Source organism: Onychostruthus taczanowskii, unplaced genomic scaffold (assembly GCF_017590055.1).
Source record: "Onychostruthus taczanowskii isolate IOZ18803 unplaced genomic scaffold, ASM1759005v1 scaffold12, whole genome shotgun sequence".
Classification (NCBI taxonomy): domain Eukaryota; kingdom Metazoa; phylum Chordata; class Aves; order Passeriformes; family Passeridae; genus Onychostruthus; species Onychostruthus taczanowskii.
Genome location: NW_024498351.1, coordinates 8,266,343 through 8,293,683, shown reverse-complemented (window position 1 = coordinate 8,293,683; position 27,341 = coordinate 8,266,343). Strand labels below are relative to the sequence as shown.

Below are 27,341 nucleotides of genomic sequence, written 5' to 3'. Positions count from 1 at the left end.
TGACCTTTTTTCTTAGCTTAATCAATAAAGCAACCAATACTCCAGTTTTTTCTGAATTCATTTTTTTTAAAGGAAAATCAATTTTTCTATGGCATAGCTCCAAAATTCAGAAAGCTTACCTCAGATACCGACTGACAAGTGGAACTTTGAGATAATTTAATCTAAACGATAATAATAAAAAATATTATTAAAGGACATACAATAATTCCTGAAATAAACATAAATTCCATCTGAATGTACAGGATGATCTTGTAGCACACTTTTTTTTTGGTGAGAATAATCCACTAATTATCATCATAAAAATGCAACAGGGAATGCAACTGCTATATTCCTTTTTTCAAGAAAAATGTTTAGTGTTTTAAGTTTCATACTGTCATTGAAATTAGCCTTTTGACTAGAAAAAGTAAACCATTCATTAAAAGGATTAATTTATTGTTGGATAAGATTCCTGTAGGTCTCAGGAAAATTCTGCACATAAAGAAGAGTAGATACAGCATGAAGGCACATGTATTATGTCTGTCTCTTGGGCAATGTCAAGACAATTGTGCACATATTAATAAGCTGACTGAGAAGTCTCTAAGTGTGTACAACACCTCAGAGCATCCCTTCTGTATGTCACTTAGTGAACTCAAGCAGATCACTAAGAAAGTTCCTGTGCATTAGCCATTGCTTCATGAGTCCTGTGTTAGGATATCTCAGGAGAATCAGGAACTACAGCTCTGAGAGAACACAAAACCATCTCTGTTTAGACAAAAGATGCATTTTAGTGAGTATCCTGTCTGCAGCAAAAGATGACAGTGCTTATCTGAAAGAAAAGTGTAGTTAACAAAGTTACCATAGGTGCTCCTAGTCTGCAGCAATCTGTGGGCCATGAATTTTCTGCAGGCAGGAATGTTATTTTTATAATTATTAAAAAATTGGAGTATCCAAAGCATTCTGTGGGGAGAAGTTGCAGAGCTCACTCTTCTATGTTGTGTGAAGGACCATCTTTCTTTTTTTTCATTTTGACCTGCCACATGAAGGTTTTAGTGTTCTAATGTTTTAAGTGTCTTGTCATTGCCAAGCGTTTTCTTATTCATATTCCTCCTAAATCTCTGAGACAGTACATCTGGATTGTCTTTTTGAAGACTGAAGAAGGCTGTCTATTTAGTACAGAATCTTTCCACATTTCTTCCAGTTCAACTGTACCCGTTCTGACATAAGGAATTGCATATGGTATTCAAGATACAGAAGCATAGTCAATTTATTCTACAACACAATATTTTTTGTTGTGTTCTCTGTTTATTTTTTTCTCTTTTTCTTTCTCCTTCTGTCTTTGTCTTTCTCTTTTTCCTTTTTTTTTTTTTTTTTTTTTTTTTTTTTTTTTTTTTTTTTTTTTTTTTGGATTCTTGCAGAGCACTCAGCTACTGTTTTCATAAACCTATTATAATCGTAAGGTATTTTTCAAGATTTGTAATAAACACCTAAGGATCTATTTTAGCATCTGCAAAGCTAGGACTGTTTTGTCTCATATGTTTGATTTTATAAATTGTGTTTCTGAAATTTTCCTGCCTTCTATCACCCAAGCACTCAATCTTTCAGTGTTAATCTGCAATTATTTACAGTAACCCATGTTTCCTACTGTTATTTGTGTAAAGGTTAGCACATTTTCCCACCTTATTGCTTTCCAGATCTCTTGTGACAATAGATAAAACAAAAGTTTTTCCGTGTCCATATATGTCCACCCTTATTTGAGCCAAAAAGTATTACAGGCAGATTAAGCATGTCAGCTCTTTTACATATTCAAAATTCATTAAAAAAATTAATCTGCAAATAGACCAGAGATCTGAATCCAGAAGCTCCCACAGAGTTTCTGGACTGATGGTTCAGGATGAAAATAATAATAACAATATGGATTACTTTTCACCAGCTTAAATAAGTGGGGACTGAATAGTGGCACTGCTGATCCCATTTGCACAGTACCTCTCCTGTTGCCTGGTCAAAACTGAGGTAATTTCTGTCACAAATGGCCACTCAGTGGACAAGAGAAAGGTTTTGATCATTTCATAAGGTCTGTTTTACTTTCTTTCTGAGGCACTGTAGTAGCATTGCTTTTCATCTTATTGTACAGTTCATCAAACAAAAAGAAATATTGTTCCATTTTGCGATGTGGAGAGTGGACTTTTTCTAGTCCTTTGGACCAACCATGATTCACATGATTGTCTGAGATTGCAGGAGCCTGAACATAATGAGCCACATCTCTTCCACAGTTGTGTTCCTTGGTTCTCAAAGAGCCTATCAACAACAACAAATTACTACAAAAGAGAAGGATTAAGTCAAAAAAAAGGGAAAGGGAAGGGAAGGGAAGGAAAAAGGAAAGGGAACATGGCATGATAAGGGAACCCCTGGGACAGATGGAGGGGCAGCATGAAACGCTACTTCCCTGAGTGGGAAACTGGAATGTAAGAGGAAAAGCAGAGGCAAAGAATTTAGGAAAGCCCTGTACAATATATATTCATTTTAGTTTCTCTTTCTACTTTCTTTAGATAATTTTGGCACTTTGGGTACAACTTATGTATGTGATGTGAAATGTTCTTGCTTTTTCTGATGACTGCTTTCAGAATAATCACTGAGTAAGTGATCTCAGCTGTGTTTGTGCCTTATTGGTGATGTTATGAGAAGATTCCATCTACAAGATTTTCCATTTTGTCTGAAGATACTGAGCTCATAGGACACAGTTTCACTTTTGAGGTTTAGAACTGACTAGCAATGTACTTTCAGTAGCCATTTTTGCTAGGCAGAGATGCTTGCATTTCCTGAAATATTTTTTTTGTAAGTTATAGATGTTGGAAACTTTTTTGTTAATTTGATTTTTTAGGAGTACAGAGAATTATAATTAAGCAAAAAGCCTAATTGATTCTCTGTGGTTCAGTCTGAAGGCAATGGAAAGATTAAACTAGTGTATTTTGTGGAAGGAACTCCCTGAGTACCACATGAAATATGAAGGCCAAATGAGCATGCATAAAATTCTTGAGGACATAATGATTTTCCAAAAGCCATTTAACAAGTCTAGATATGCAACTTTCTCACCTGCTGATCTCCTGTATCTTCTTCTTACCCCATGCTAGACTGCTTTCTTCAAACTCCAAAGAAGTGCCTGCTTATGGTTTTCCATGCAAACCAGTTTTTGTTTCAAAGAGACTTTTAAGAAGTTTTTGTACTTCTTCTGATATCCTGTTTCTTAACACTTATCTTTCGGAAAAAAAAAAAAAAAATCCAACACAAACCAACTAATTCTTCCTCATGAGTACGATGATGTAAAACTTTCAGTTTTATTAATGTCTGCAAGGACAGAAAGGCTGGCACAATGAAACACTCAGAAAATGAGAACTGGAGAAAAGGTAAAACCACCTGTTTTACTGGCAGTGCCAGTTTATGCTGGATTGAAGTTATCCAAATACAATGTAAGAAATACAGTCTGAGATGTGAAGCAAAACATCTGAATAAAGTGACAATTATTACATAAGTGGATTAAAAATTACAATCTTTAATTTGTTCACTGATTTCATGTCTAATACCTGTCATATATTGACACTTTAATGAGTGCCTGTCTACCCAAAACATTATTGCAAGCATGGAAAGAATGTTAGGCTGTGCAGACAAGATGAGATGGATTGGTTGAGAGCATATATCAGGACAGAAAGAGAGGCCTTCCTGGCTCTGAACAGTTGATAAAGTAATCTGAGAGCTACAAAAACTTCACCCAGGTTTGTGGAAGACATGCCTGAACCATGATAATCAGATAAAACCCCAGTTCAATAAAACTTCTTTTATTTCTTACACAGAGGTCATTACAGGGAAGCCACACTCAAATATACTTGAGTTACTGTCTCCAAATGTGCGTCCCTACAAACTCCAATACACTGACTATGCAGACAGTTGAAATTTCTCGGCTGTTTATACATACCAGAATAAATCATATTTATAGATGCAGCTTGGATCCAGTTGGTTTTGTAACTAATCAAATTATGGTTATATTGGTATAATTTGAAATATTGAGTGAAATAAACTAGAAAAAGAATGCAGTAGACTCCAATGATAAATAGAAGTCATTGATAAATGAACTGTACAAACTCTTAGAATAATTAGAGGTGAACTTGTCCATTGTTCTGCAAAGGGATTTGGAATGCTACTGTTGAAACTGGTTGTGGGCAGCTCAGTCATGGAAAGATTACTGGCTATATTTGGAAAAATTAACTAAAATAAGAATATGGTAAATAAAATTGTACATGTTTTCCATATTTAAAAATGTATTTTTGGGGAAAAAATTCCTTAGAAAAAGGTAATCTATTTTTTCTTTTCATCTAGTTATAAACCGCCCAACTCTTTATATGAAGAAAGAGCTAAGAAATTTGTGTAATTTAACTCTGTACAATAATTTTAAACTTTGAAATGAGTAAAACATTCTGTACTGCAGCTATTTTAATCTCATTTCTGTACTAGATATCTCAGCTGTGCAAGCTACAATATTGATTCATCTGGGTGGAATGAAATATGACTAGCAGTAGGGATACAGAAAATTCTATTGATCTGATTTCTTTTCCCTGCCACTGTTCCTGACCATGAATACCTTAGCTTCTAATAGTTCAGATGAAGAGTGAAAAAAAAGGCTCTGGGATCGGAGCAGTAGCTTCAAAACTGTTGCTAATTTAAGCTCACGGTTTCCCTGTTGTTGTGGTACAACTCCCTTTCTTTCTCTATGCCACTCTAGAGTCTTGAAGAATCACAAAACAACCTGAGTTGGAAAGAACCCACAAGGATCATCGAATCCAACTTCTGGCCCTGCACAGGACACCCCAAGAGTCACACATGTGCTGGAGACCATTGTCTAAATGCTTCTTAAACTCTGCCAGGCTGGTGCTGTGACCACTTCCCTGGGCAGCCTGCTCCAGTGCCCAACCAGCCTCAGGGAGAGGAACCTCTTCCTAATATCCAATCTAAACCTCTCCTGAGGTTTAAGGAACACCGCTTCATGCCATTCCCTTGGGTCCTGTCACTGCTCACCACAGAGAAGCGATCTGTACCTGCCCCTCTGCCTTTTGCTTGTGAGGAAGCTGTAGACCATGATGAGTTCTCCCCTCAGTCTCCCCCAGGCTGAACAGACCAAGTGGCCTCAGCTGCTCCTCACACAGCTTCACCTCCAGACTCTCCACCATCTTCGCTGCTCTCCTTTGGACACTCTCCAGTTGCTTTATATCCTTCTTATATTGTGGGGCCCAATACTGCCCCCAGCAGTCGAGGTGAGGTCACACCAGCTCAGAGCAGAGAGGGACAATGCCCTCCCTTGCCCGGCTGGTGATGCTGTGCCTGATGGCCCTCCTGGCTGCCGGGGGACTGCTGATTCATGTTCAACTTGTCATCAACCCAGACTACCAGACCCCTTTCCATGGTGCTGCTCTCTGGCCTCTTGTTCCCCAGTTTGTACATACATATAGGGTTTTCCTATCCCAGGTGGAGAATCCAGAACTTGTGCTCCTTAAACTTCATACAGCTGGTGATTGCCCAGCCTGGGCAATTTGTCTGTATCTCTGCAGGACCTCTCTGACTTTGAGGGAGTCAATGGTTTCTCCAGTTTTAGTATCATGGGCAAACTTAAGAGTCCTCAGAGTCCTGTGCCCAAGTTTTCTATGCAGACCCTGAAGAGAACTGACCCTACAACGGAACCCTGAAGATCCCCTTCAGTGACAGGTCGCCAGTCTGATGTCAGCCATTCACTAAGAACATTTGCACCCAACTCGTGAGCCAGTCGCCCATCCTTTGTATGACATGTTTATCCAGGAGTGTGCTGGACATTTTGTCCAGAGGGATCCTATGAGAGACAGCATTAAAAATTTTATTGCTATCAAAAAATATTATATCAGCTGGCTTACAAACTGCTTATACTGCCTACAGTACAGTGATATGCTGATAGCTCTGTGTATAGTCATTAGCATACGGAAGCATAAAGTATATAAATTATAAAGATCACAGTGAATAGTGTTTGTTTTCATATTTCAAATATATAAAGCAACACAACTTCCTTTCTTATTCATACCTTTTCCTCCCACAAAATAATAGGCAGCACACTGAAATCTCCAACCTATTTTCTACATTCAAGTCCAGGAGAGATATCATGATGACACTATTTTTTTTCAACAGTCTCCTTTATTGCATCCACAGAAATGCAGTAAAACGCTGTAATAATAGTTTGAGTGCCATCACTTTAGCTTTGAAAGTGCAATGGGAACAATTACGTACACCTGTCTTAGCAGCAAGGATGAAGAAATAAATGTAGGAAACAACACCTCCAGAGAGCTTCATGAAGGATTGGAGGCAGAAAACAGGGCTTTCAGTACCTTTTATCCCAGCCTTGACAGATGACGTCAGATTCCAGTCCCAGCACTGACATTTCTTAACTGCTCAGACCTTGAAAACATGCGTTGGAGCTACTGTGATTCAAGTACTCATCTCTGAAATGTTTCTTTTCCTAGAACATTTCTTTGCTCATGCTGTTACGCTGCAGATTATTTACTGCATGCCTTCGCTGAGTGGATGACGATGTTTACTCTGCATCAAGCCTTCCAATATTCTCGTTCTAAGAGCAATGCTGTTTTATATGTTAAGGGCTAAGCGGCAGCATTCAGATGAAATAAAGTATCTTCCTTGTTTGCAAGATGCTGCCAGATCTGCACAAACACAGAGAAAACTGTCATAACACAATCTATGTGCCAGAGTAAAGCTATAAAACACTTACTAAAATACCTTAAAAAGCAGGAAAGACATACTTCATAAGACAGCTGAAGAATTTTACCTATATAAATGCAACACAGAGACCTGAATATCTTTTAACACTTATAAGCGATGTGTGTTTAGCAAATAAAATTAATTTTCATTCAACTACTTCCATCCTACATTATGGCATTTATTAGTTTACCTTTTATTAGAAAGGTTTTGGCTGATGCAAGGGCTTTATCTGCTTTGGGGAAATGATTCCCTTCTCAGTCACAATGATCAACTTTTTCACATGAAATCACAGATCTTGTATTATAGTCTATTTCAGATACATCTGACAAAAGAAATGAATAAATTTAAAAAAAATTCCAAAACTAATAATAAACTGTCCTTGCTTAGTTTTAAAATGAAACCTGGTTTTGCAGAATTGGATTTTAGTGGGATTCTGCATCTGTACATTGTTTAATTGGATACATATTTCATTTCTGTCACTTTCTCAGGGATTAAAATGAGATTCAACATAAACCATTTTTATAATTGTTCAATATTTAATCTCCAAGCAATTGACAACTAATTGTTGTTGACATTTAATTGCATGATTTTCTAAAGATCTCTTTTGTTAAAGAGCTCGCAGTACAGGTCAGTAATATTCAGAACATGCTTCCCACGCACCCTCTTCTCAGGATCCCAGTGCTGTCACTGAAGGTGGAGATGATTCCTGCCCTAGGTGTTCTGAGTAATTGTGCAGTGAGAGTTCACTGCTGCTGTTTACACAACCCATACAGGCTCCTGGCTTATGACAGTGCAAAACTGTCAAATGTCCATAACACACCAGTTCTGCTTGACCTATACGTAATTGTAGACAACTGAAAAAGGTACTGAATTAAATTGGTTCTCCAATTTAATTAAACTGAAAAAAGATGAATTAAATGATATACAAATTTGGACCTGTATGGCTTTCCTAATAAATAAAATTGTACTGGTTGCATCTGCTGTGTCGTAATGGAGAGTGGAACAACCAGAGAATTAATCCTCTGCCATCAGAGGCTCCCTTTAGCCTGTGTGAGGTACTAGTGAAGCACTCTTGTGACAGTGGGCTCAATGTAGCCTTGCCATGCTGGACAAGAATAAAATGTTTTGGGTGTCATTTGAGCTGTGGGGCACACAGTTCTCTCAGAGCTGGAGGGGAAGGTACTACTCTCTGCTCTCATCAGATATTCAAGTCCCAGTCCTCTCTGGCAATTCCAGCATTATCACATGCAACTTTTTCAAGTATTTATCTATTTTTATCTACTTAACCTCCTCAGGCCTATGCTGTACTCTGTTGCCCGGTAATGAAGACCATTTGGAATCCTGTCCAAGGGACAGTGTGATGTGCTCAGGGACACACAGCATTGGCCCAGGAACACAGTTGTAAAACTACAGTTTGGAGGCTGGGTTAAAGGGACTTGTCATGCTAACAGTGACCTCCTGATGCTGTGTGTCTTTAGAACATCTTCTGGCATTTCCAATGCATACATTGCTTTAAAAAGAAAGCACGGCGCTTTTTCTGCTATGTTACCCTCGTGAGGGAAAGCTGTATCTGTGTGACACCAAGTACGCAGAGTGGTCAGGGGGGACTCGAGTCTGTTCTCTCCCATGGGTCAGGGACACCGCGTGTGCCACATCCTGCCATGCCAAGGGTCCTTCCCCATCCCCACCGAGTTGTGCGAGACAGACACCACTAACAACCTCAAGCTCCAAAACCGTAAATATTTATGGCAAATGCAGAACACAGACACTTATATTTTGGAGAGCTTGGCATTTTTATACAGTCACTATCACTATGGAATCACTATGTCAGAGTGATACAAATTTCTATTAGTACAGCAATTTGATATTATACAGCTTTTCTTTAATTTTTTTTTTTTTTTTTTTTTTAGTTTTAATTACATGACTGTGTGTTGTCAGCACATTTATAAAATAGAAAAACTACTCCCTCCCAACAGGTCCTCAGCTAGAGCAGCCATAAGCTTTAGCTTTGTGGTTTAAGCAGGGCCCACAGACACCAAACCCGGGTGCAGGATTCACTCCACCCCAAGCTGTCCCGGCGCTGTGCCGTGCCCTTATCCCCCAGGGCGGTGCCCTGACCCTCCATGGCCGCGCCCTCATCCCCCATGGCCGCTCCCGCCCCTCTCCCGGCCCCCCCCTCGCTTCGGCGCACGCGCCCGGGGGAGGCTCGTGGCGGCCGGAAGTGGCGCGCGCCGGGGGCGGTGCCGCTGGCCGCGTGGCGCGGGAATGGAGGGACAGCTGGAGAGCCCGGCCGTGGGACCGGGAGGGCACTGGGAAGTGGTGGAGCAGTTGGAGAACCTGGCCGTGGAGCCGGGCGGACAGCTAGAGGTGGTGAAGCAGCTGGAGAATTCGGCCGTGGGACTGAGAGGGGAGCGGGATATGGTGGATCAGCTGGAGAGCCCGGCCGTGGAGCTGGGGGGCCAGCGAGAGGTGATGGATCAGCTGGAGAGCCCGGCCGTGGGACCGGACGGGCAGCGGAAAGTCGTGGAGCAGTGGGAGAGCCCGGCCGTGGGGCCTGGCGGGCAGCTGGAGGTGGTGGAGCAGCTGGAGAAACCGGCCTTGGGGCCAGGCGGGCAGCGAGAGGTGGTGGAGCAGTTGGAGAGCCTGGCCGTGGGGTCGGGCGAGCAGCTGGAGAGCCTGGCCGTGGAGCCGAGTGGGCAGCAGGAAGTGGTGGAGCAGATGGAGAGCCTGGCCGTGGGGCCGGGCGGGCAGCGGGCGGCCGACCAGGGGATGGTGCCGAGGGAGGGCGGTGGGGAAGCCCAGGCCCCTCTGCCCCCAGCCGTGGGACCGCGGCGCTCGCCGCCGCCAGCCTGGCCCCGCTCTCCCGCTGCCGACGTGTCCTCGTCGGACTCGGACAGGTGGGTTCAGCCCCGGCGCTCCCCTCGGGTCGTCCCTTGCTCACCGAGGCCTCGGGCGGCGGCGCGGGCTGCTGGTGCTGTGGCTGAGCGCCCGAGAGCCCCGTGTGCCTGCCCGCCGCTTCCCCCCGCTCGGTGTTTCACCCTCTGGAGCTTGTTCCTTCCCATCCAAGGTGTAATTTTCAGTTACAGTTTGCTAGGGGTCTGTTAAATTAAGTCTCCAGAACAGTGCTGTAAAGGTGTAGGATTTAACGAAAGCATGAGTTGGGTGTTTGTGGCCTGGAGAGCGTGGGCCGCCCCACCGGCGGTGTTACTGCTGAAAATCCTGAATGTAGAGTCCTACAAGGTGGGAAGTCTGCCCAGCATACCACGTGCTCTGATGTCATTCTCAACTTTTTTTTTTTTTTTCCCTTTTTTCATGGTTCCATCTTCTACTTGCTGCATCTGTGCTCTGATGTTCAGTGTAGTTGGTGAAAGCTAGCTGGTTAAATGTGGGCTCTCTTGCAGTGTTAAAAGTCTGCACGCTTTCGTTGTTGCAGTAAGTCTTGTGTTTTGTTATTTGGCCCATGGAGCAGGATGGCTATGTGCTTCTTTTGACTAGAGGAGGCTAAAGTGAAGTCTGAGAATCTCCTCTTAAAGATACAAAGCTTCATTAACAGTTAATTGATTCAAGTTTGACTTCAGAAGTACTTTTGTTGGTTCAAAGTTTTCCTCGAGTATCATGAGTGAAATTCCAGGGAGTTCTCCTTTGTCTAGTGTTTTTTACCTCCAAAATCTGTTGTGCTGATGAACCCTACAGATGAAATTTTCATAACTTATCTGTCTTCCATGTATCTCAGTCTTTATTTTGTTTTTTCTCTAACTCCCTCCACTGATCAGTCTTTTAGTCTGGCTTTTTTTTGTCTTTCTGCTATATTGATGTTGTTCCAAGAAGTCTATATTGGACCTTTTCAAAAGGTTTATTTGGAGAGGTGCTCTTATTTCTTGTCATTACTATTGGCATTTGTTGGAATTAGGAGCAACAGAAAGCCATCCATTTATTTGGGAATGAGACTGGTATTACAGGAATCTAGAATGGAGTGGGTTTTTTTTCCTTCAGGTAAGAAAGGTTATTTTGCAAAAGTTGGCTTATGTCAGTGTACTTTTTGTGTAAGGTTTGTATTGTGTTTCTTCAGTTACTAGGATGAATTGCTCCACATTTTTTTCTTCCACTAGCCCTTGAAGAACTTGGACCTTTGTTAAAACGAACATGTTAACATGAATAAGGACTGGTTTCTTACTCCACTCTTTACTTGAAATATTAAGAGTCTAGGACAATAAACATCTCTTGCACATGTGACAGTGAGAAATACTGAATTACTCTGTGAATATTTACCAGGGGATTTGGACAGGACATGAATTACAAAACGAATCCATTTATTTACAAAAATTTGATTTTTCCCCCCTTCCTGGTGCAAGATGCATTGCTTGGAATAAGTATTTTCTTGACTTTCACTCAGTGTTATGCTAATGTTGGGATTTTACAAGAACGGTAACTGTGAGAAGGCAGTATTGTAACTCTCATGTTTGCTTTTTTATTCAGTGATACAGATTCAGATAGTTCATCATCTACACTCTTCTCTTCATCTTCATCTTCAGCAGTATCTGATGAAGATGGGCATCCAAATGAGAAGGATAACAGATCTTACTGTCTTAGGACAAAGGATGAGTTGCCTATTGATGTAAGTACAGTGCAGTATTTTTTAAACCCTTTCCTACTAACCCAGCTAAAAATTTGTATTTTAAGTCAGTCCTCCTGTGTCAAGATGGGGATAGAATCAGAATATAAAAGAGGAGCTCCAAGGCTGAACTAGACACAGTTTAGTAGGTAAAGCAAAAGCCACCCACACTAGCAAAGCAAACCCAAAAATTAATTTGCCGCTTTCCAGGACAGGCAGGTGTTCTACCATCCCCAGCAAAGCTGGGCTCCGTGTGTAACTGTTGCTTGGACATACAAACATCATCCCTGGAAATGTCCCTTGTTCTCCTTTTTCACCCTGCACTGTATGCTGAACATGATGTTACGTGGTGTGGAATGTTCCTTTGGTCTGTGCAGGTCACCTGTGCTGGCTGTGCCCCTCCCGACTCCTTTTGCACCTCCTCACTGGTGGGGTGGCATGAAAGGCAGAAAAGGCCTTGGCTCTGTCTAAGCCCTGCTCAGCAATAATAAAAACATCTCTGTATTGTCAGCAGTGTTTCCAGCACAGATCCAAAACGCAACCCTGTAACAGCCACTGAAGAAAATTGACTTTTGTGCAGTGAAACCTGCCACAGTTAATAACATAGAAAGTCATGTTTTTCAGGGTACATGTATTAAGGAGTGTTAGTGGAACTGTTTCAAAAATCTCTTGCTTTGAAACAAGGATTGGCAGATACTGTATACAGTGTGGCAGAAAGTACCATTTTGAAATACAGGATCAGAATGTTACCTTCCTGCTTGTCTTTGGCCTTTGAATTCTCTTACAAAAGTGACTCAGTTAAGTCTTAGCAGTGAATTTGATTTAATATTGGAAAAATCACTGGCCAGTAGAAGATGGATGGTGTAGATGGTGTTTTTATCTGAATTTATGGTTGTGTTTAGTGGTACAGTATTTGGGAAGGTCTCGGCCTTTTTGTTCTTTGCATTGCTCTCTAAGCCTTTGCCAAACACTTTTGTTAAGAGTGAAGATTATCGGGTGAGATGTTGATAAACTGAGATAAGATTCTTCTGGTTGTGTGGGATTTTATTTTGAGTTGTGGTCTTTAAAAGTGCAGTTCAGTGCTAAGGTCAGGGTGTTGAATTCGAAGATAATGCTTATTCTAGTTGCCTTGTATTTCATAAAGTCTTTACTGAATTTGTAGCAGCATAGTATATACATAGAAATCTTAGTTTGGGGGTAAATTGGAGGTAGATTATGAACTTGGTGTTAATCAGTCTTTGATAGTAGGTTTTGATCCTTATATGGGCAAAAGCCTAATTTGAATATTGTGTAGTACTCATTTTTGTATCTGAAGTTTGGCTTTTTGTGTTCTCTCTGGTGTCTACTACCAAATGCAACTTTCAGCTAAAAATAATTCTCTTTGTATAGGTTGTTGTGATGTTTACATCTTCTATAATGATCCAAGTCATGATATAAATGGACAGACTCCATTTTGTTAAATCAGATGGTACACATCTGGTGTAGTTTATGCTATATTGCCTCTTGGAGTGTACGTTTTTCTTCTAGCATGCATTGAATGTTGTTGCAAGTGGTTTTATTTTTTGATTTCTGATTGTTTAATTATTGTGTTGTATATCAAGCTTGGATGAAATGCCTGTCAGTTGTTGGCTTTCTTCTTTTAAATAAAGCTGGCTTCTGCCGTGGTTGTGAAGGAAATATGTAGAGCAGTGTCTCTGTAGGAGAGATTGCCTCAGAAGTGGTGGTCCCCCAAGATGAGTTCATGTAGGATGATTGTGAAAGAGGCAAATCAAACTAGATTTTTTAAAAATAAGTCTTCAAAATGCCAGGGGATTTTTCCAAACTGTCAAATTTCTGCAGTGACAAAGTGGTAAGTGCCTTTGTGTGATATAATATTCTAAACATTGACTTGATGTTTGCAGAAATTGCCTCCTGTTGAAGACTTATCAATAATTCTTCCAGATAATGTTGAACTGAAGCTCTTTGGGACAGTTTCCAGTGTCGTTGAGCAGCTAGGTAGGCAAGATATGTTTGCTTTGCATTGTTATAATTTCTTTATATCTCTGCATGAATTGTGTTCCTAGCTGTTCCTTCTAAGTGTCAGTCCTGCGGTGTCCCATTTCTGGGGGTAGCAGGTTGCTGAATTGGAATTTGAACTAAAAGATGACGTTTGTGTTGAGTTACCTTTTATTTGGCTTATATGTATGTGTTTCTATGTGACTTCCATGTTTAATTTTTTTAATTCATAACCCTTTTTTTCTACTGTGTATTACGGTTTTTATATTGACACTGCCCATAGTTAGTGTATTTAAGTATTTTAAGAAAATCTTCCAGTCATAGGTGCTACTTTTGAATAATCCCTGAATATATAGAAGCTGAAAGCACGGATGCAGGAAATAGACTTGTGTCTCAGCAGTGCAAGTTTATTTATTTATTTGTTTGTTTATTTATATCTTTATTCATTCCACTACTGGCACCTTGAGCAAATGAAAGCTGCCCGTTGTCAGCAGTCAGAGGATGGTGTGACTAACATGATTTATAGGTGGGTGAGCTTAATGGGATTGAGATACAGAATGGATGTAAGCTTAACTGCAGGCATAGAGATTTAGGGATCTTTTCGGATCTGTGTGGGACCTCAGTGTTTGATAAATGAAATCAAAGTTTTGCTGAAGCTCATATTACTAAAGCATCCACAATATGTTTGTATTTAAGCTGTTTCAAGTGTTGCTTCTGCTTGAACTGCATTCCAGGCAGTTTGCTTATGAAAATTAGAAATTAAATTTAAGTTTGATTTTAAAGTATTTAGGCTGAATTTAGTACAAAAGAAAGTATGTAACTTTTGCTATTTGTCTTTTAAAAGGCTTCAGGTAATACAGGCAATTCCTCTACATTTTATTGTTGTGAGATTTAGTTTTATTCATTTGCAGGAAGCTGGGAGGAGAGTGTGGAAGGTAGTATTCTGGTTCTTTTCCACTTCGCCCTTTCTTGCCTATTGATAATAATGGAAATTTCAAGAAGGCTGCCTTCAGCTAAAATGGTAGTTTGAAAACAAGTTTTAAAAACAAGTTGAATCATATTTGCTATTATTCTTACTTTTGGTTTAAAATATGAAGGTATAAACAAAACTATTTTAAAGACTGCGGTTTTGAAAACCATCCTTAATTCTAATCCTCACTGGTGAGTATAATGTTTCCAAATACCAGTTTACTGGTAGGTGAATTCTTCAAGCTGCTTCCTACTTTGTTATGTACGTGTATAAAGTGTTGAATTAGATTTGTTGGTGAAAGTTAGAAAACAAGCTAATAATCATAATGAAGAAAAACTATATGAATGGCATAAACCCCAGGACATCTGTGGTTATTTTCTTGATTTTACTACCTTGCTTTATAACTTTTCTTTTTCCACATTTTAGTTACTTTTCAGTTCTTCTGAAAACAGGCGTCAATTTCAGTTGATTTGTGGCTATATTAGGGATGCCAGCTAATTGGGGATTTTTGTTTTGATTTTTGAACTAAATTGATACCTCTGTATACCAGGTTTGTATCTAATCTGAGGGGAGTTGATTTCTCATTTGGAAGCCACCAATATTATTCTGACAAAACAATCAGTATTCTTTTTCTGTCCCTTTGATGTCCCTTAGAATCTCTGCTGTTCTCTGTAGCAAGCTTCCAAGTTCATCAGTGTGCAGTAAGTGGATATTTCATCCTGTGAGGTAAATTTGAGGCTAGAACAGTGTAGGTTCATGCTTGCTGTGCAGTAGCTAAAAGCAAAATGACAGTACTTTCTGTGAACTTCTGCTCAGTGTATCAGAATTTAACAAAATTTGTGCTGTGTTTTGCTTCAAGGTACTTAAATAGAAGAGAAAAATTCACTGTGTGGGTTGGGACCTGGAAAACAAACAGCTTTGGTGTATATGAGAAATTTTCCCTGGGGCTGTACTTTGGGCCGTGCAAGAGTAGAAGCTGATAATTTAGGATGGGTTGGGGTAGGGGAAGCTGTAAGTCAGATAGGCTGGAAGTGGTAATGTTTCTCCTTAGTTTCATGGGTCTGGGGCGTTGTACGTTTTCAGAATATATTTTCCTCAGCCTACTGCAGGCTGGGAGCTACGCGTGGTGAATCAAGTTGAGAACATAATCTGAGAGGTTTTGGTGTTTTAAGCCCTTTGTGTAGGGTTTTTTTTTTGTTTAGGTGTTTGGGGGTTTTTGTCTTTTTTTTTTTTTTTTTTTTTTTTTTTGCTAAGGTATATTTCTCATGACATTTGAACAATACATTGGGTACTTTCATTGTATGTTTTATCTTAAAGGTAGGCACAAAATAAATTGATTTCACAAATTCTCTTGAAATTCAGTGAACTGTTAAGCCTGTGGAATTTTCATTTCCTTGTTTGGCATTTCACAAATTCTCTTGAAATTCAGTGAACTGTTAAGCCTGTGGAATTTCCTTGTTTGGCACGTTAAGTTTTTTGCAGGTTGTGGTAGTAGCAGTAACTTTTAGTTTGGTGACATGTTGATTGCTGAAAGTCCTTTTATGTGAGTTTAGCAGTGATGATCTTGAGCTTTTTCTGGAGTCTGAGTGACACTATATACTTGAGTGACTTTATTTGCTGATGGACAGTCATTCAGAAAGCTTAATTGAGCATTCTGTTGTTTTACAGGTAGAGAATTTCAATCATCGTTAGGCCCAAATGTACTATGAGACTTCTGTGGCATTATATTGCAGAATGTCTTAACAGATTGGGTATATGCATGTATAAACACCATCAGTTGCTGCTGTGACTGAACTGCCAGAAAGCTTTTGTGTTCTTGCGTGATTCTTACGACTCTCTCTCTTTACCTCAGAGAGCAATAATTCTGTAAACAATATAAGCATTAGCACTCATGTATCATTGGAGAAGGAGTGTGTGATTATAAGTACTTTTACACTTGTGCAGGAATATTTTGTTGCAGCTCTACAAACTGAAGTAGACAAGTAGTGGTGTGGTTTAAGTTTTACTGCAATTAACTACATGCTGTTGAAACATAAAGTTCTAATTTATTTTTTTATTTCCATTTTTAGTAATAATTGAGTCACTGAGAGGCCTACCTCCAGTAAATGAGGAAAGCATAATTTTTAAAGAAGATCGGCAAGCAGTAGGAAAGGTGGGTGTAAAATAAAAGCTTGTTATTCTAATGTAAAAGTGTAAGTATTCTTTAGTGCTCCAGAAAGTAGAGTTGAAGTCTACTAAATGAAAGATGGTGCTTCCTTGATATATAGGTTTTCTGTGTGCCTTTGACTCTTGCTATATTCATCTGTTTTTATTAATCTCAAGAATTCCTAACCTGGAATTAATTACATCCTTGCAGAATTACGATATCTGGTGAGTTTACAGTGTTTGAGAGGGCTTGTGGAGAGAAAGAGAGTGTTTTCAGATGTATGATGTCTTGGAATAACAGGCTGTGTGCTCTTTTACTGCCAGATGGGGGCAGTGGTTAGAGTGAAGTTTTATGAAAAATGGGGAATGTTTTCTTCTATGCTGTGCTGTTCTGATTTAAGGTCAGGGACGAATGTTTGCTGAGAGGGTCGTTGTATTGAATCTTCCATTTTCTGTAGAAGAAAAGCTATCATCCACAGTGGTTACTACTGAAATATCTCTAAATGCTAGATGTGAGTGGAGCAAACTTAGCCTGAATTGCAGATGTTCTGTAAAACATGGCAGGATTGTCTGCTCTCCGTGGAATTGGGGAACAAGCAGTAACTGTTGTAAAGGCATCTTGTTAAGATGAACTTGGAGGAAAAAATTATGAGATTGTTCAAGCGTTACAAGACTTGAAAACATAACAGACAGAGATAACCAGAGACTTGATAAAAGGAAGGATTACTAAGGGTATGAGAACTTACTGTTCCACATCATAAAAAACAGTAGTTGGGGAAGTACACTGTCAAACAAAATTCAGTAACAAAAAAGTGCAAAAGGAACTTTTATTTAATGCTGCATTTTGAAAATATATTGGAGTTCTTAAATACCATTGTCTACAATGAAATTAGCTACTACTAATTTGTTTGTAGTTTGCTTAAGCATTTTAATTTTATTTCTTTCAGATATTTGAGATATTTGGTCCTGTTTCACATCCTTTTTATGCGATAAGATTTAACAGCTCTGAGCATATCAAAGAGAAAGGTATTAATGTGCAAGATAGCATGTATTTTGCTCCATCAGTAGAGGACTTCACCCAGTATATATTTGCAGAAAAACTAAAACAGTGAGTCTGATTTATTTTCTAATCTGTTTATAATGTTTTCTTATATAGCAAAAATGTTGCATTAAAGTTGAGTCTTCAGTGAGAAACTCTAATACTAAGCTTAAACACTGTTTGTTTCCTTGAAATATTCTCAACTATTTTGTAATAACAAGACAGTACTATTTTGCCTTGGAGTACAAAAAAGAGTAGCTGTAAACTGCAAATATTTTAAGTGCTGTAATTACTAAAGTTTAGCTTATTCTAGTTAATATACTAAGCTTGCTTTCTTTTTATACTGCTGTTAATTAAAATACCACAACTAGAAAAGTTCATTCATACCTCATCCATACCCTCTGACACACATATTCCTGAGTACAAAAAAAGAGTTTTTCAAGACGCACTTGCCAGATTTTGTTGTTCTTTAGATTCCTTCATAGTTTCAGAACTGATAATAAACTTGTTTGCTTCTGAACAAGTTTGTATTAAGTTCTACTTTTATTTAATATCATAAGGCTGGAATTGAAATGTAATTATCAATAAATTTCGCAATTGGAGGATAACAATTCTAGATAGACATTAACCTCTAAATTTGCACGAGAGGAGGGATTTGAGTGACAAGGTAGTATGATGTTCAGAAACTTCTCAGCAGTGTTTATGTATCCAAGTCTGACTGAGGAAAGTAGCATGCATAAATAGGACTTGATGCCATTTAGAGGAAAGTGTACTCAAAGATACAGACTAAGAAATAAAACATAATAAATGACAGCTGGATATTAATGTTCTAATTATTGATGAGCAATCATCTGAAATAACTATAGGTTAGATATCTTTTGTCATAGAAGTGACTTAGTGTCTGTTTATTAGGATTAGTTCTCAGGGGTTGGTTAATTGCCCGCCTTCATTACAGCTGTGCCAGTATTCATACTGAATAGTTCTTTTCTTTAGTCAGACCTGCAGGAATCTTTTTTTTTTTTTTTAACTTCCTTATTTCTGTGCAAGCAACAAGCATATTTTCTTTCCTTCAGTGAGTACCAAAATAGATCACTTGCTTGCTCTGATGCTTGTTTGTTTTTCTGCAGCATTTTGATGCCAGCTGGTCTTTGATTTGCGCTATTAAACTTTGTTGCTTAGCCCAGTAAAGTGCACAGACTTTAATCATCTGCTTGCTGCATCAATATCTGTGTGCTGTACTCAGCATCTGAGATGGGAGACTTGTGTTTTACTTTGTTTCATGCTTTGGAAATAGTTTGGGAAACCATTTTTCATTTAGTAGTACTTCATTGTCTTAGGTGGTAAAAACCTGAAACCTGGGTAAGATACTTGAGACTTCCATGGCTTACCAGCACAGCTGAACAGTGCTTCAGACATTGTTTCTTGCCTTGATTAGGATGAGTAGTGTGACTTAAGTTAGAGTACACTAAAACAATAATTTATTTCTGAGTTCTGTCAGTCCAGTTTCTTAAGCTTGTGTGAAGCATTTGGTGCTATTGATTGAGGCTGCCTTTTCACCAAATAGGTTTCATTAAAAATGGATGAAGAATTTCTGATTTCTGAATTGTGCTGTAATGCTGTATGAAGACACTTCAATGCTATAAGAATGTGACCTGAATAGTAGAAAAGTCAGGCTTTGTCAGTGATCCACTAGAAGACATTTGCACCTTAGTAGATGGCAAATTTCATAACCAATAGTTTTTATTTTCTGCTTTTTCTTAGTTTGGCCGTGTGCAGACCAGATTGTGGAGTATTACAGGCTTAAAGTTTCAAAACTGTGATGGTTCTTTGAAAAGGAATCAAGATTAAGATCTGAAAGAAACACTGAATTTGAAGCTTTTTCTGAAATCTGAAATGCAATCTGCTTGCATTGTACAAACTTGCAGTGCTATGAATAAGCCTTACACTTTATAGAAAAATAAGTGAAAGTGTAGTGTAAAACTTTCTGAATGCAAAATAATTTGTTGCTAAAGATAGGTTTGTGTTGTATTGCCTGAAACCCAGTTCTAAAAAAGCTCATGTATTTTCATGATTCCTGTGAATTACCTTTGGTTAGCCTTCAAGATCTTACAGTATGTAACTTCACAAGTCAAAAGAAACTATAGTGTTCTTTGCAGAAGATACTAAATACCTTGGAGCATGAAAGCAGTTTTTGTTTGCTGAAATGAGGAAGGCTGCTTTGGGACAGTGAGATTAGCTTCTTGACCTTGAATGGTTTAAAGTTTGCTGTCAGTGATGTTACATACTGCTGAGTGACTGTAGGTCTTGGCAATTCTTGTGAGCTCTAGTATTTCTGGCAGGCATGTGTTGCTCCAAAATAACAAGATGAAAGGAAGAAACAGTTCAGTTCATAATAATAAAATGAGTTTTCTACAGCTGAGAAATAACTTGTATAGAGTCCTTACGTTCTTCCCTGCAACGTTTTCTTCTAATTGAACTTGAAAATGTCTTCCTTGCCTTCCTTTTTACTCATAATCTCAAAAGGACATGTAGAGGTTGAACTTCAGTTTTATAGTTAGGGATTGAGGCACAAGGTAACTCCAGATGACTTGCCAGTGCTCTCATGGCTCTGACTAAGCACCTCTGAAGTACAGGCTGCTGATGCCGATGGTTATGTAGTTTTTTGTAGTTACTGCTACTTGATTGTTGCTGACTTGATGGATACATGAAACCTCTTGGTTATTGGAGCAGTGACTGAAGGCATTTTACACTGAACACGTAGATGTTTTTAGCTGTGGGGTTCCATTTTGCAAGTAAAAATTTTCAGTTTTGCAGTGTTTTATACAGTTTTTCTGCGTAGATAAGGATTGTACCTTGACATTTCAGACCAAAACACATAAAATTTGAGAGCAGCATGGAAAAAACCTCAAGACTACTGACAGTGTAATTTAAATGTGTTTCACAAATTCTTTGCTAATCAAAGAAATTGCTTGATCTTTAGTGAAGGACTTTGCAGTGGGTTAAATAAATTAGACTAACCCAAATTTATTTTGGTGCTTGTCAGGCAAGACAATTGAGTTTTTGTGTCTTTAAATGTCTTTTGCCTTGCAATTTATTTTAACGTTTGCAAAAAATAAAAGGTGAAACCTAGTTACCTAGCTAACATTGTCTTAATAAGATTGTAAGTCAAGCACTGCGGGTCTTCTGGTTCTGAATTTACTTTGCTGTAGTTACACTGAAAGCCTGTGTCCTGCTGAATGAGTTCATGTGTCCTACTGAATGAGTAGGTTCTTTTAAACTGAGAATACATGTTCTGAAACCAGAAGAATAAGAATGCTTGTGATTGTTGTCAACAGTTAGCATCAGCAAGTTGCAGTGAGCTACCTCAGTTCAGGTTTAAAGCAATTAAGTTTCAAAAGGATTTGTTTAGAGTATAATGACTAAAACTCAGTGTTAGGATATTTGACTGAAGTGTTCAGTCATCACTTGAAGTGGGAAGATTTGTCAAGAGTAGTGAAGCCCTGAGTTGACCTATATGTTAATGTTTGCTCATAAACAATATTAAAAACTAAATAACTCTTTGAAAAGAGGAAGCTCCTGTTCTGGGAGACCTGGTACCTTATAGAAGGTGCTAGCCTTCCTTTATCTGGATTGTCTAATTTGTGTTTTGTGTTGTTTTTTTTCTTTCAGGGAAAAAGGTTCAGATGCATCTTGGAAGAATGACCAAGAACCACCACCTGAAGTAACTATAGAGGGGTTTTTTTGTTTATTGTTTTTACACAAGTCATATGTGGAAAATATTCTGTGCAGAGCAAGTAATTAGCAAGCTTATCTTTTTATGGAGGCAAGTCTTGTACCTCTTCATTGAAAGAAAGGATCATGGACCTTGGAGAGGTCTCATAGTGAGTGCAGAGAGTACTACCTGTCTCTCTGCTTGCTTTTTGCGGTTGGCAGAATTGTGTATCTTTGTTTCCTCTAGTCCTTCAAGAATATATTTGACAACGTGAATGTTTAACTTTGGGTAGCAGTGCTTTTACCTTCCCCAATAATTTTGCTTCTGCTAGGGAATTTTTGTCCCTGTCATTCTTTCACTGCAGCTTTGTCTTCAATTAACCACAAGCAATTGTCTTTAAAGGCTTACTAGTACTCTGTAAACTCACTCCTTGGACATTTAAGCTGTCTGCTCTTCAAAGTTAACTTGAAATCTCTGTTGCATTCTTTAAATGACTTCATAGTAAGCTTACCCTACAGTTTGCTGTTATAAAACAAGAGTTCCATGAGAGGAGATGGGCTTCTTCCATAAAAAAGGCTGTCATACAGGGTCATGTAGAATTAGGAGCTCCTTGTGACCATTGACATCATTTGCTCTAGAATCTATAAATATTTCTTCAATGACTTAATGCCAGTGGTCCTTAACTCCATTTCAGCTCTACATTTTGTGAGTATTAGTAAGAATCACAAGGCTGGTAGTTTTATTGAGTTGTTTTACACCACAACAGTTAAGTCACTTTTCCTTGCAATTTCTGCTTTAAACATATACAAAGCAGCTGAAATTCCTGTAAGCCTTGTGTCTGCCATAGTATTTTAAAGATATGTCTGTTTTGTTTTATCCTCAGTCATGTAAGTTAGGATTCAAAAGGTAGCAAAACCTTGTGTAACAAGAAGAAAACATTGCAGGGACATTGAATCTGTTGTAAATGACAACATTCCTCAAAGCTGAAAATTTCATTGCTATTGCTATTCAACAGAAAGTGTTATTAAATATAGTGCAGAAAATTCCAGTGTAGTGACAATTTTAGAGTAGAAATTTTTTAATGTCGTTGTAATGCTGAATTATGTATTAGTTGCCAAGTTAATTTTTATTTATTTTAAAAATCCATTTTTTAATTCACTTTGTCTGCATTTACTCTTTGAAAGCTTTTTCTTGGCAGTAACCAGCCAGCTCCTTTTCTTTTCTTAGTAACATCTAGGCAATCAGACATTTGTGTTCAGCACTGGAATGTTGCTCTTTTCAGGAAAATTAGAAAGGATAACTGAGTCATGCGTCAATTGTGTTATTATAAATTTTTGGAGTGTTAGTTTCTTGTGCTGATAAGCCAGCTGATTTTTTTTTTTTATCAGGTTTTGGATTTCAGTGATGATGAAGTAGAAAGAGAGGCAAAACAGAAGAAAAAGAAGTCTCAAAATCAAGGAAGGAAGAAAGTCAGATCAGAAACACTTGCATCAAGTGAGTGAATGCTATGTGAATGCTTTTGTCTGTTAATCTCAGTTAGGAATGCCTATTTATAACTATCTTAGTGATTGAGATTTTCTACAGTTAATAGTAATTCTCTACTTTTTAAACTTACATTTGAGTTTGTGGCTACATTCTGTGCTTATTATTTTAGAAGAAAAATTTTTTTCTGTTGAAATGGAAGCCCTGTGGAAGGGAAGTGGTATAGCAGCAGAGCAATTGTCAGGGGAAAGTCAGAGGCTCTTAGAACAGTGCTGGTGAGGATTCTGAACAGGTGCCACCATTTGGTTGGGGTTCAGCTAAAGCCTTTGAGTGCTGGGAGAAAACAGAGGAAGGCCATGTGCAGTTTTTGGAAATCCACTTCTTTGCAATCAAGGGAGGAGATACAGGTCTTAAAGGGAGAATTTACTCCTCTGTCTAAAAGGAAGCTCTTCCTCACCCATGACATACAGATACTCTTCTAAATTACTCTTAATTTTGTAGCCTGCTGAGAACCGTTGTGTTTACCTAATGCAGTCATTAGATGAACAAAACTGTGTATAGATTTTCATAGTATGAATAGCCTTCTTTACTCTCCTTTCTCCTGCTGTTGTTGTGTCTGTTCCAGGTGCATGCTTGCAGCTGTGCTCTGTTTACCATAACGAAATTTTCTCTTCTCTCATGCCTCTCTACTGACAGAACTTTGATTTTTGATTGCCATTTTAGTTGAATAATTCATATTGCATTCCTCTTTTTCTGTTCTCACTGGTCTGCTTTGGGTGCATGCTTTTTATATCTCTCCCCTTAAATACTACTTTCGCTCCTTACCTTCTTCTGCAGCTTACTTACCAGATTGCTTCAGCTGTCTGCAGCATGGTGCTTCCCCCATTGAATTTCTCAGACAGACTCCTGTGAGTTTGCTGCTCTTCCTTTGTAAAGCTAATATGCATTGTGCCCTGCTGAAACCCTTTTCTCTTGATCTGGGAGATCAGTAGCTGTCCTTTAATACTTTTTGTGCAGTACAATCCTTCGTTGTATCAATCAAATAAAAGCCACAGTCTTTCTTGGACTGGCTTTTGCCCTATGATTTTGACAGGTTGTTTTCCCTTAATAGATGGATCTGAATTGTGCTGCACTTTCTCTTCATTACTGATGGTTATTTTTTACTGTTAATCCAGCATATGTGTGTTTTTCACCACATCCTTGTTCTGCCAGCTTATTGCAGACCTGCCTTTGCCTAGGGCTTCCTGAGGCTGTTACTGGGTGTTACTGTGTTCCATGACTGAGAACATAGCAGGAGGAACTGCTGCACTCTGTCAAGGAAGATAGGTTTAGATTTGCTGTGGGTTTTTTGTAAATAATATGGCACAGATTGAAATTGTGTGCAGTTTGTTTTGGCTGTAGAATTCAACAGCAATGATATGTCACAAATTGAGGCACAAAGTTGGTCTCAGATTAAGACTTACATGAGTGTATTAAAATTGTCTCATTACAGTATTTGATGAAAGAACAAAAATACTTACTCAAGTACTTCAGTGCTTCCAAGAGGCCTGCTTATACAAATGGAATCTTAACTCCTAATCCCCCATGAAAATGAGTAGAAGTTCTGGTATCCAGCTACCATTCCAGACTTAAAAACCTTTGAAAAGCTATTTAGTCTAGTACCAAGGATGAGGTTCACGCAAGTTTTTAAATTTCAGTGATTTTATGCAGTGTTATATTCCTGAATACCTTGTTGCTCCCAGCCATAAAATCCTTCTGAGGGTTTAAGTTCTGCAGCTTTTTGAATATCTTAACAACTCTTTGGAGCATATTTCAGTGCTTTTCACTTTATAGTCCTAATCCCAGTAAATCTGCGATGATATTTATATAATATAAAGGGGCAGTATATTTGTTATAAGCATTAAATATATGCTTGGAGTGAGTTGTACAAGGAAGAATTTGTCTTAGAAAGATGAATGCTGAGAGCTAATTGGCTAGAGGTAGAGACTGTCCTTTTTCTGATAGAGTAAGTTAATTTTATTATTGTGAGCTTGAGTAATTTCTTGTGTCTTGTGTCTATGCTGTTATACCAAATTGGGTCTGAAAGCTGGATACCCCTTCAGTATAATGCAGTGTTGATTTATCTTTAGTTTTAAAATGTGTTATTCTAAAATCTTGTTTTAAAAGCTTCCAAAATACTTAAAATTTGTGTGTTCCTGAGATCCATTTATACAAATGAAAAGTCTGGAGGGAAAGAAGATGAAATTTCTTTTTTAAAGACTGAGTTTGCAACTCTCAGGATCATCCTTTTTCTATTACTCCTATCAATCAACATTAGTTACTAAACTAGATTTGCTGTTACTATTTTATTCTTCATGTATTAGTTGCCAGCATTATTTGTTGATAAGATTGCTTTACAAATTTCATTGACTTCAGCTTCAAAGATTTGTGAAGACTAAACCTGATCTTTCCAAAATAATATTACGGCTGTGTTTGGGGTGGTTCTTATATTTGTTTATTCGTTAGGTGAGAATAAAGAACTTCATCACTCACTGCAACAGCCTGCTTCAAGTTACTCAAGGGGATACCGTGGCAGAGGGTTCTCCAGGGATCTGCTTCCTCCTCCATCTGGCCCTCGAGGGTTTTTCAGACCACAAGTAAGACCACCACCGTTCTTTTCAGACTGGAAGATACGCCAGGAGCCACCAGTGTTTCCACCACCTCACAGAAGAGAAAATCCAGTGATGCAGCAGTATGCCTTTCCTCCTCCAGATTTTGGTTATGCCAATGATTGGCATCAATTCCAGCCTCCGCCTTCAAATATGAATGCGATGTGGACAGGCTCAAACATGTACAATTCATCCTACTCATTTCTGCCACCACCACCGCCACCACCACCGCCACCTCCTCCAGACAGCCATCCTCCTCACTTCAGGCGCTTATGAGATTCCGTGCGGGCCCATGTAGAGCACTGCAGTTTACAGGGAGAAAGAACATCCTGTCAGGACTGCATTCCCGTATTTTGGAGATGCTTTCTTTTACTGCAGAGGTAGAACGAATGCAGAGTATTGTGCTTTGTGGGACATCTGTAGGAAATTATTTTTTTTTCATGTGTGTTTTCTGTTTCCAAAAAGAAATGTATATGATAAAAATAACTGAATATTGAGTAATAGTTTATTTTTATAATATCTGCTACCTTAAGATGATAAATAAAAGCTTTTTGGAGATTGGTATGTAGTGGTGGAAATCTGTTTTGTAATAAAAGTAAGAGTTTATATAACTACTGTTAAGTAGCAATGAGGGTATTTCACAGAGACAGTATTATAATATTTTTAGAATTATGGTGTATTGCTATGCGAAAACATTTTTCTCAATTTCTGCAGATTTTGAAACCTACATGGGAACTGAAAATCTGACATCTAAATTTTGAGCTAGGTTTTTCACTGTGTATAAGGCATAAACCACTACCCAGCTTTCAGTACTTCACTAATTTCATATTAACTAAAAGACTACATCTGGATGATTCTTTTTAAAAAATATCTGGAGTACTTAGATCTGAATTTGGACCAGTGGCTGACTTGCTGTGTCACATTCAGTCTTCTGCGATGGTTTTAGAAGATCAACCTATTCATGGGATGTTTTGCATCTAATTTAGAATCTAAAAGCAGCATAATTTCTCTAGCTTGTCAGTAGCTTCTCTAGCTCCTAGTGCAGAGATGCTCATAAATACCTACTAGAGTGTGCTGTCAGCCTTTCTAGGAAGAAGTCATCAGGTCTGTCGGAGAGAAAGCCGTTTCAGAACTCCCTTGTTTAAATTCGTAAGTGCAGATGGCACTAGATTGCTGTTTGATTACAGTCTAAACTGTCTCTTCTGAAATGAGGTTCATCAATTCTCCCAGTTTGTTTCTGGGAGGGAGGTGAAGTTATCAACGAAGGATCACTTGTCCTCCACCTGTCCAAAGAGCCGGTTCCGCAATTGCACTTCCGTAGTCTCTATGGAAGTGACTGCCTGACTAGGAGACCTTACAATGCAGCAATATTTTTTAAACAGGAGGAAAAAGAACTTGTGGGGCAGTCGTCTTAAGGATTATTTTTCTACTGAAAAGTCATTACTAGTTGTGATGATTTTTTAATCTTTACCGATACAGTCACCTTGAACTGATAAAAGTGTGCAATATGTATTTCTGTTCTCAAATTCATTTTGACCTTATTACTTTAAACATGTAAAGTCTAACTAAGCTGTGCAGGTGTTGTTTAGACTTTAATTCCTGATGGCTTTAAGAATGCAGCAAAATTTTAATGCAGAGAGGAGGAGACCACATTGTCCAAGATGGTGCAACTCAGAACTAGAATTTAATTTCAGACTTGAAAGTTTGCTGTAATGCATTTAAGTAACAATATTCTTCGATATATCTAGAACTACTGTTTCATGGGTGTGCAGCTGAGAGGGCTATATAGATATCAGTTTATGGCAAGCTAAGGTTAAGGTACTCTATAGTGGCAACAAATAGTTTCAGAAGAGCAACATTCCAGACATTCATGGTTAACTTGGTTCCTGCAGATGATTTTTTGTAGTAAAAAGAATGCCCAGTTCTAGTTTGTTGTAAATGTTTCAGGGGAAAGGACAAGGGGCTACATTTCTGGC

At 38.6% G+C, this 27,341-nt stretch overlaps 1 protein-coding gene across 1 annotated transcript; it reads left to right on the top strand.

Annotated features, from left to right (window-relative positions):
• Positions 1-9,021: 9,021 nt before the first annotated feature.
• NAF1 (nuclear assembly factor 1 ribonucleoprotein) lies at positions 9,022-25,929 on the top strand. Its single transcript, XM_041395854.1, has 8 exons — positions 9,022-9,659; positions 11,239-11,377; positions 13,276-13,369; positions 16,409-16,491; positions 17,432-17,592; positions 21,193-21,244; positions 22,624-22,729; positions 25,223-25,929. The coding sequence occupies exons 1-8, from the start codon at positions 9,028-9,030 to the stop codon at positions 25,639-25,641; spliced, it is 1,686 nt and encodes a 561-aa protein (XP_041251788.1). The 5' UTR covers positions 9,022-9,027; the 3' UTR covers positions 25,642-25,929.
• Positions 25,930-27,341: the final 1,412 nt, after the last annotated feature.

Excerpts from the sequence above, each read along its gene's own strand:
- NAF1 (XM_041395854.1), top strand. The coding sequence starts at position 9,028 with ATGGAGGGACAGCTGGAGAGCCCGGCCGTGGGACCGGGAGGGCACTGG. Across the intron at positions 11,378-13,275 it reads AGGATGAGTTGCCTATTGAT|AAATTGCCTCCTGTTGAAGA; the intron begins GTAAGTACAGTG and ends TGATGTTTGCAG. Across the intron at positions 16,492-17,431 it reads ATCGGCAAGCAGTAGGAAAG|ATATTTGAGATATTTGGTCC; the intron begins GTGGGTGTAAAA and ends TATTTCTTTCAG.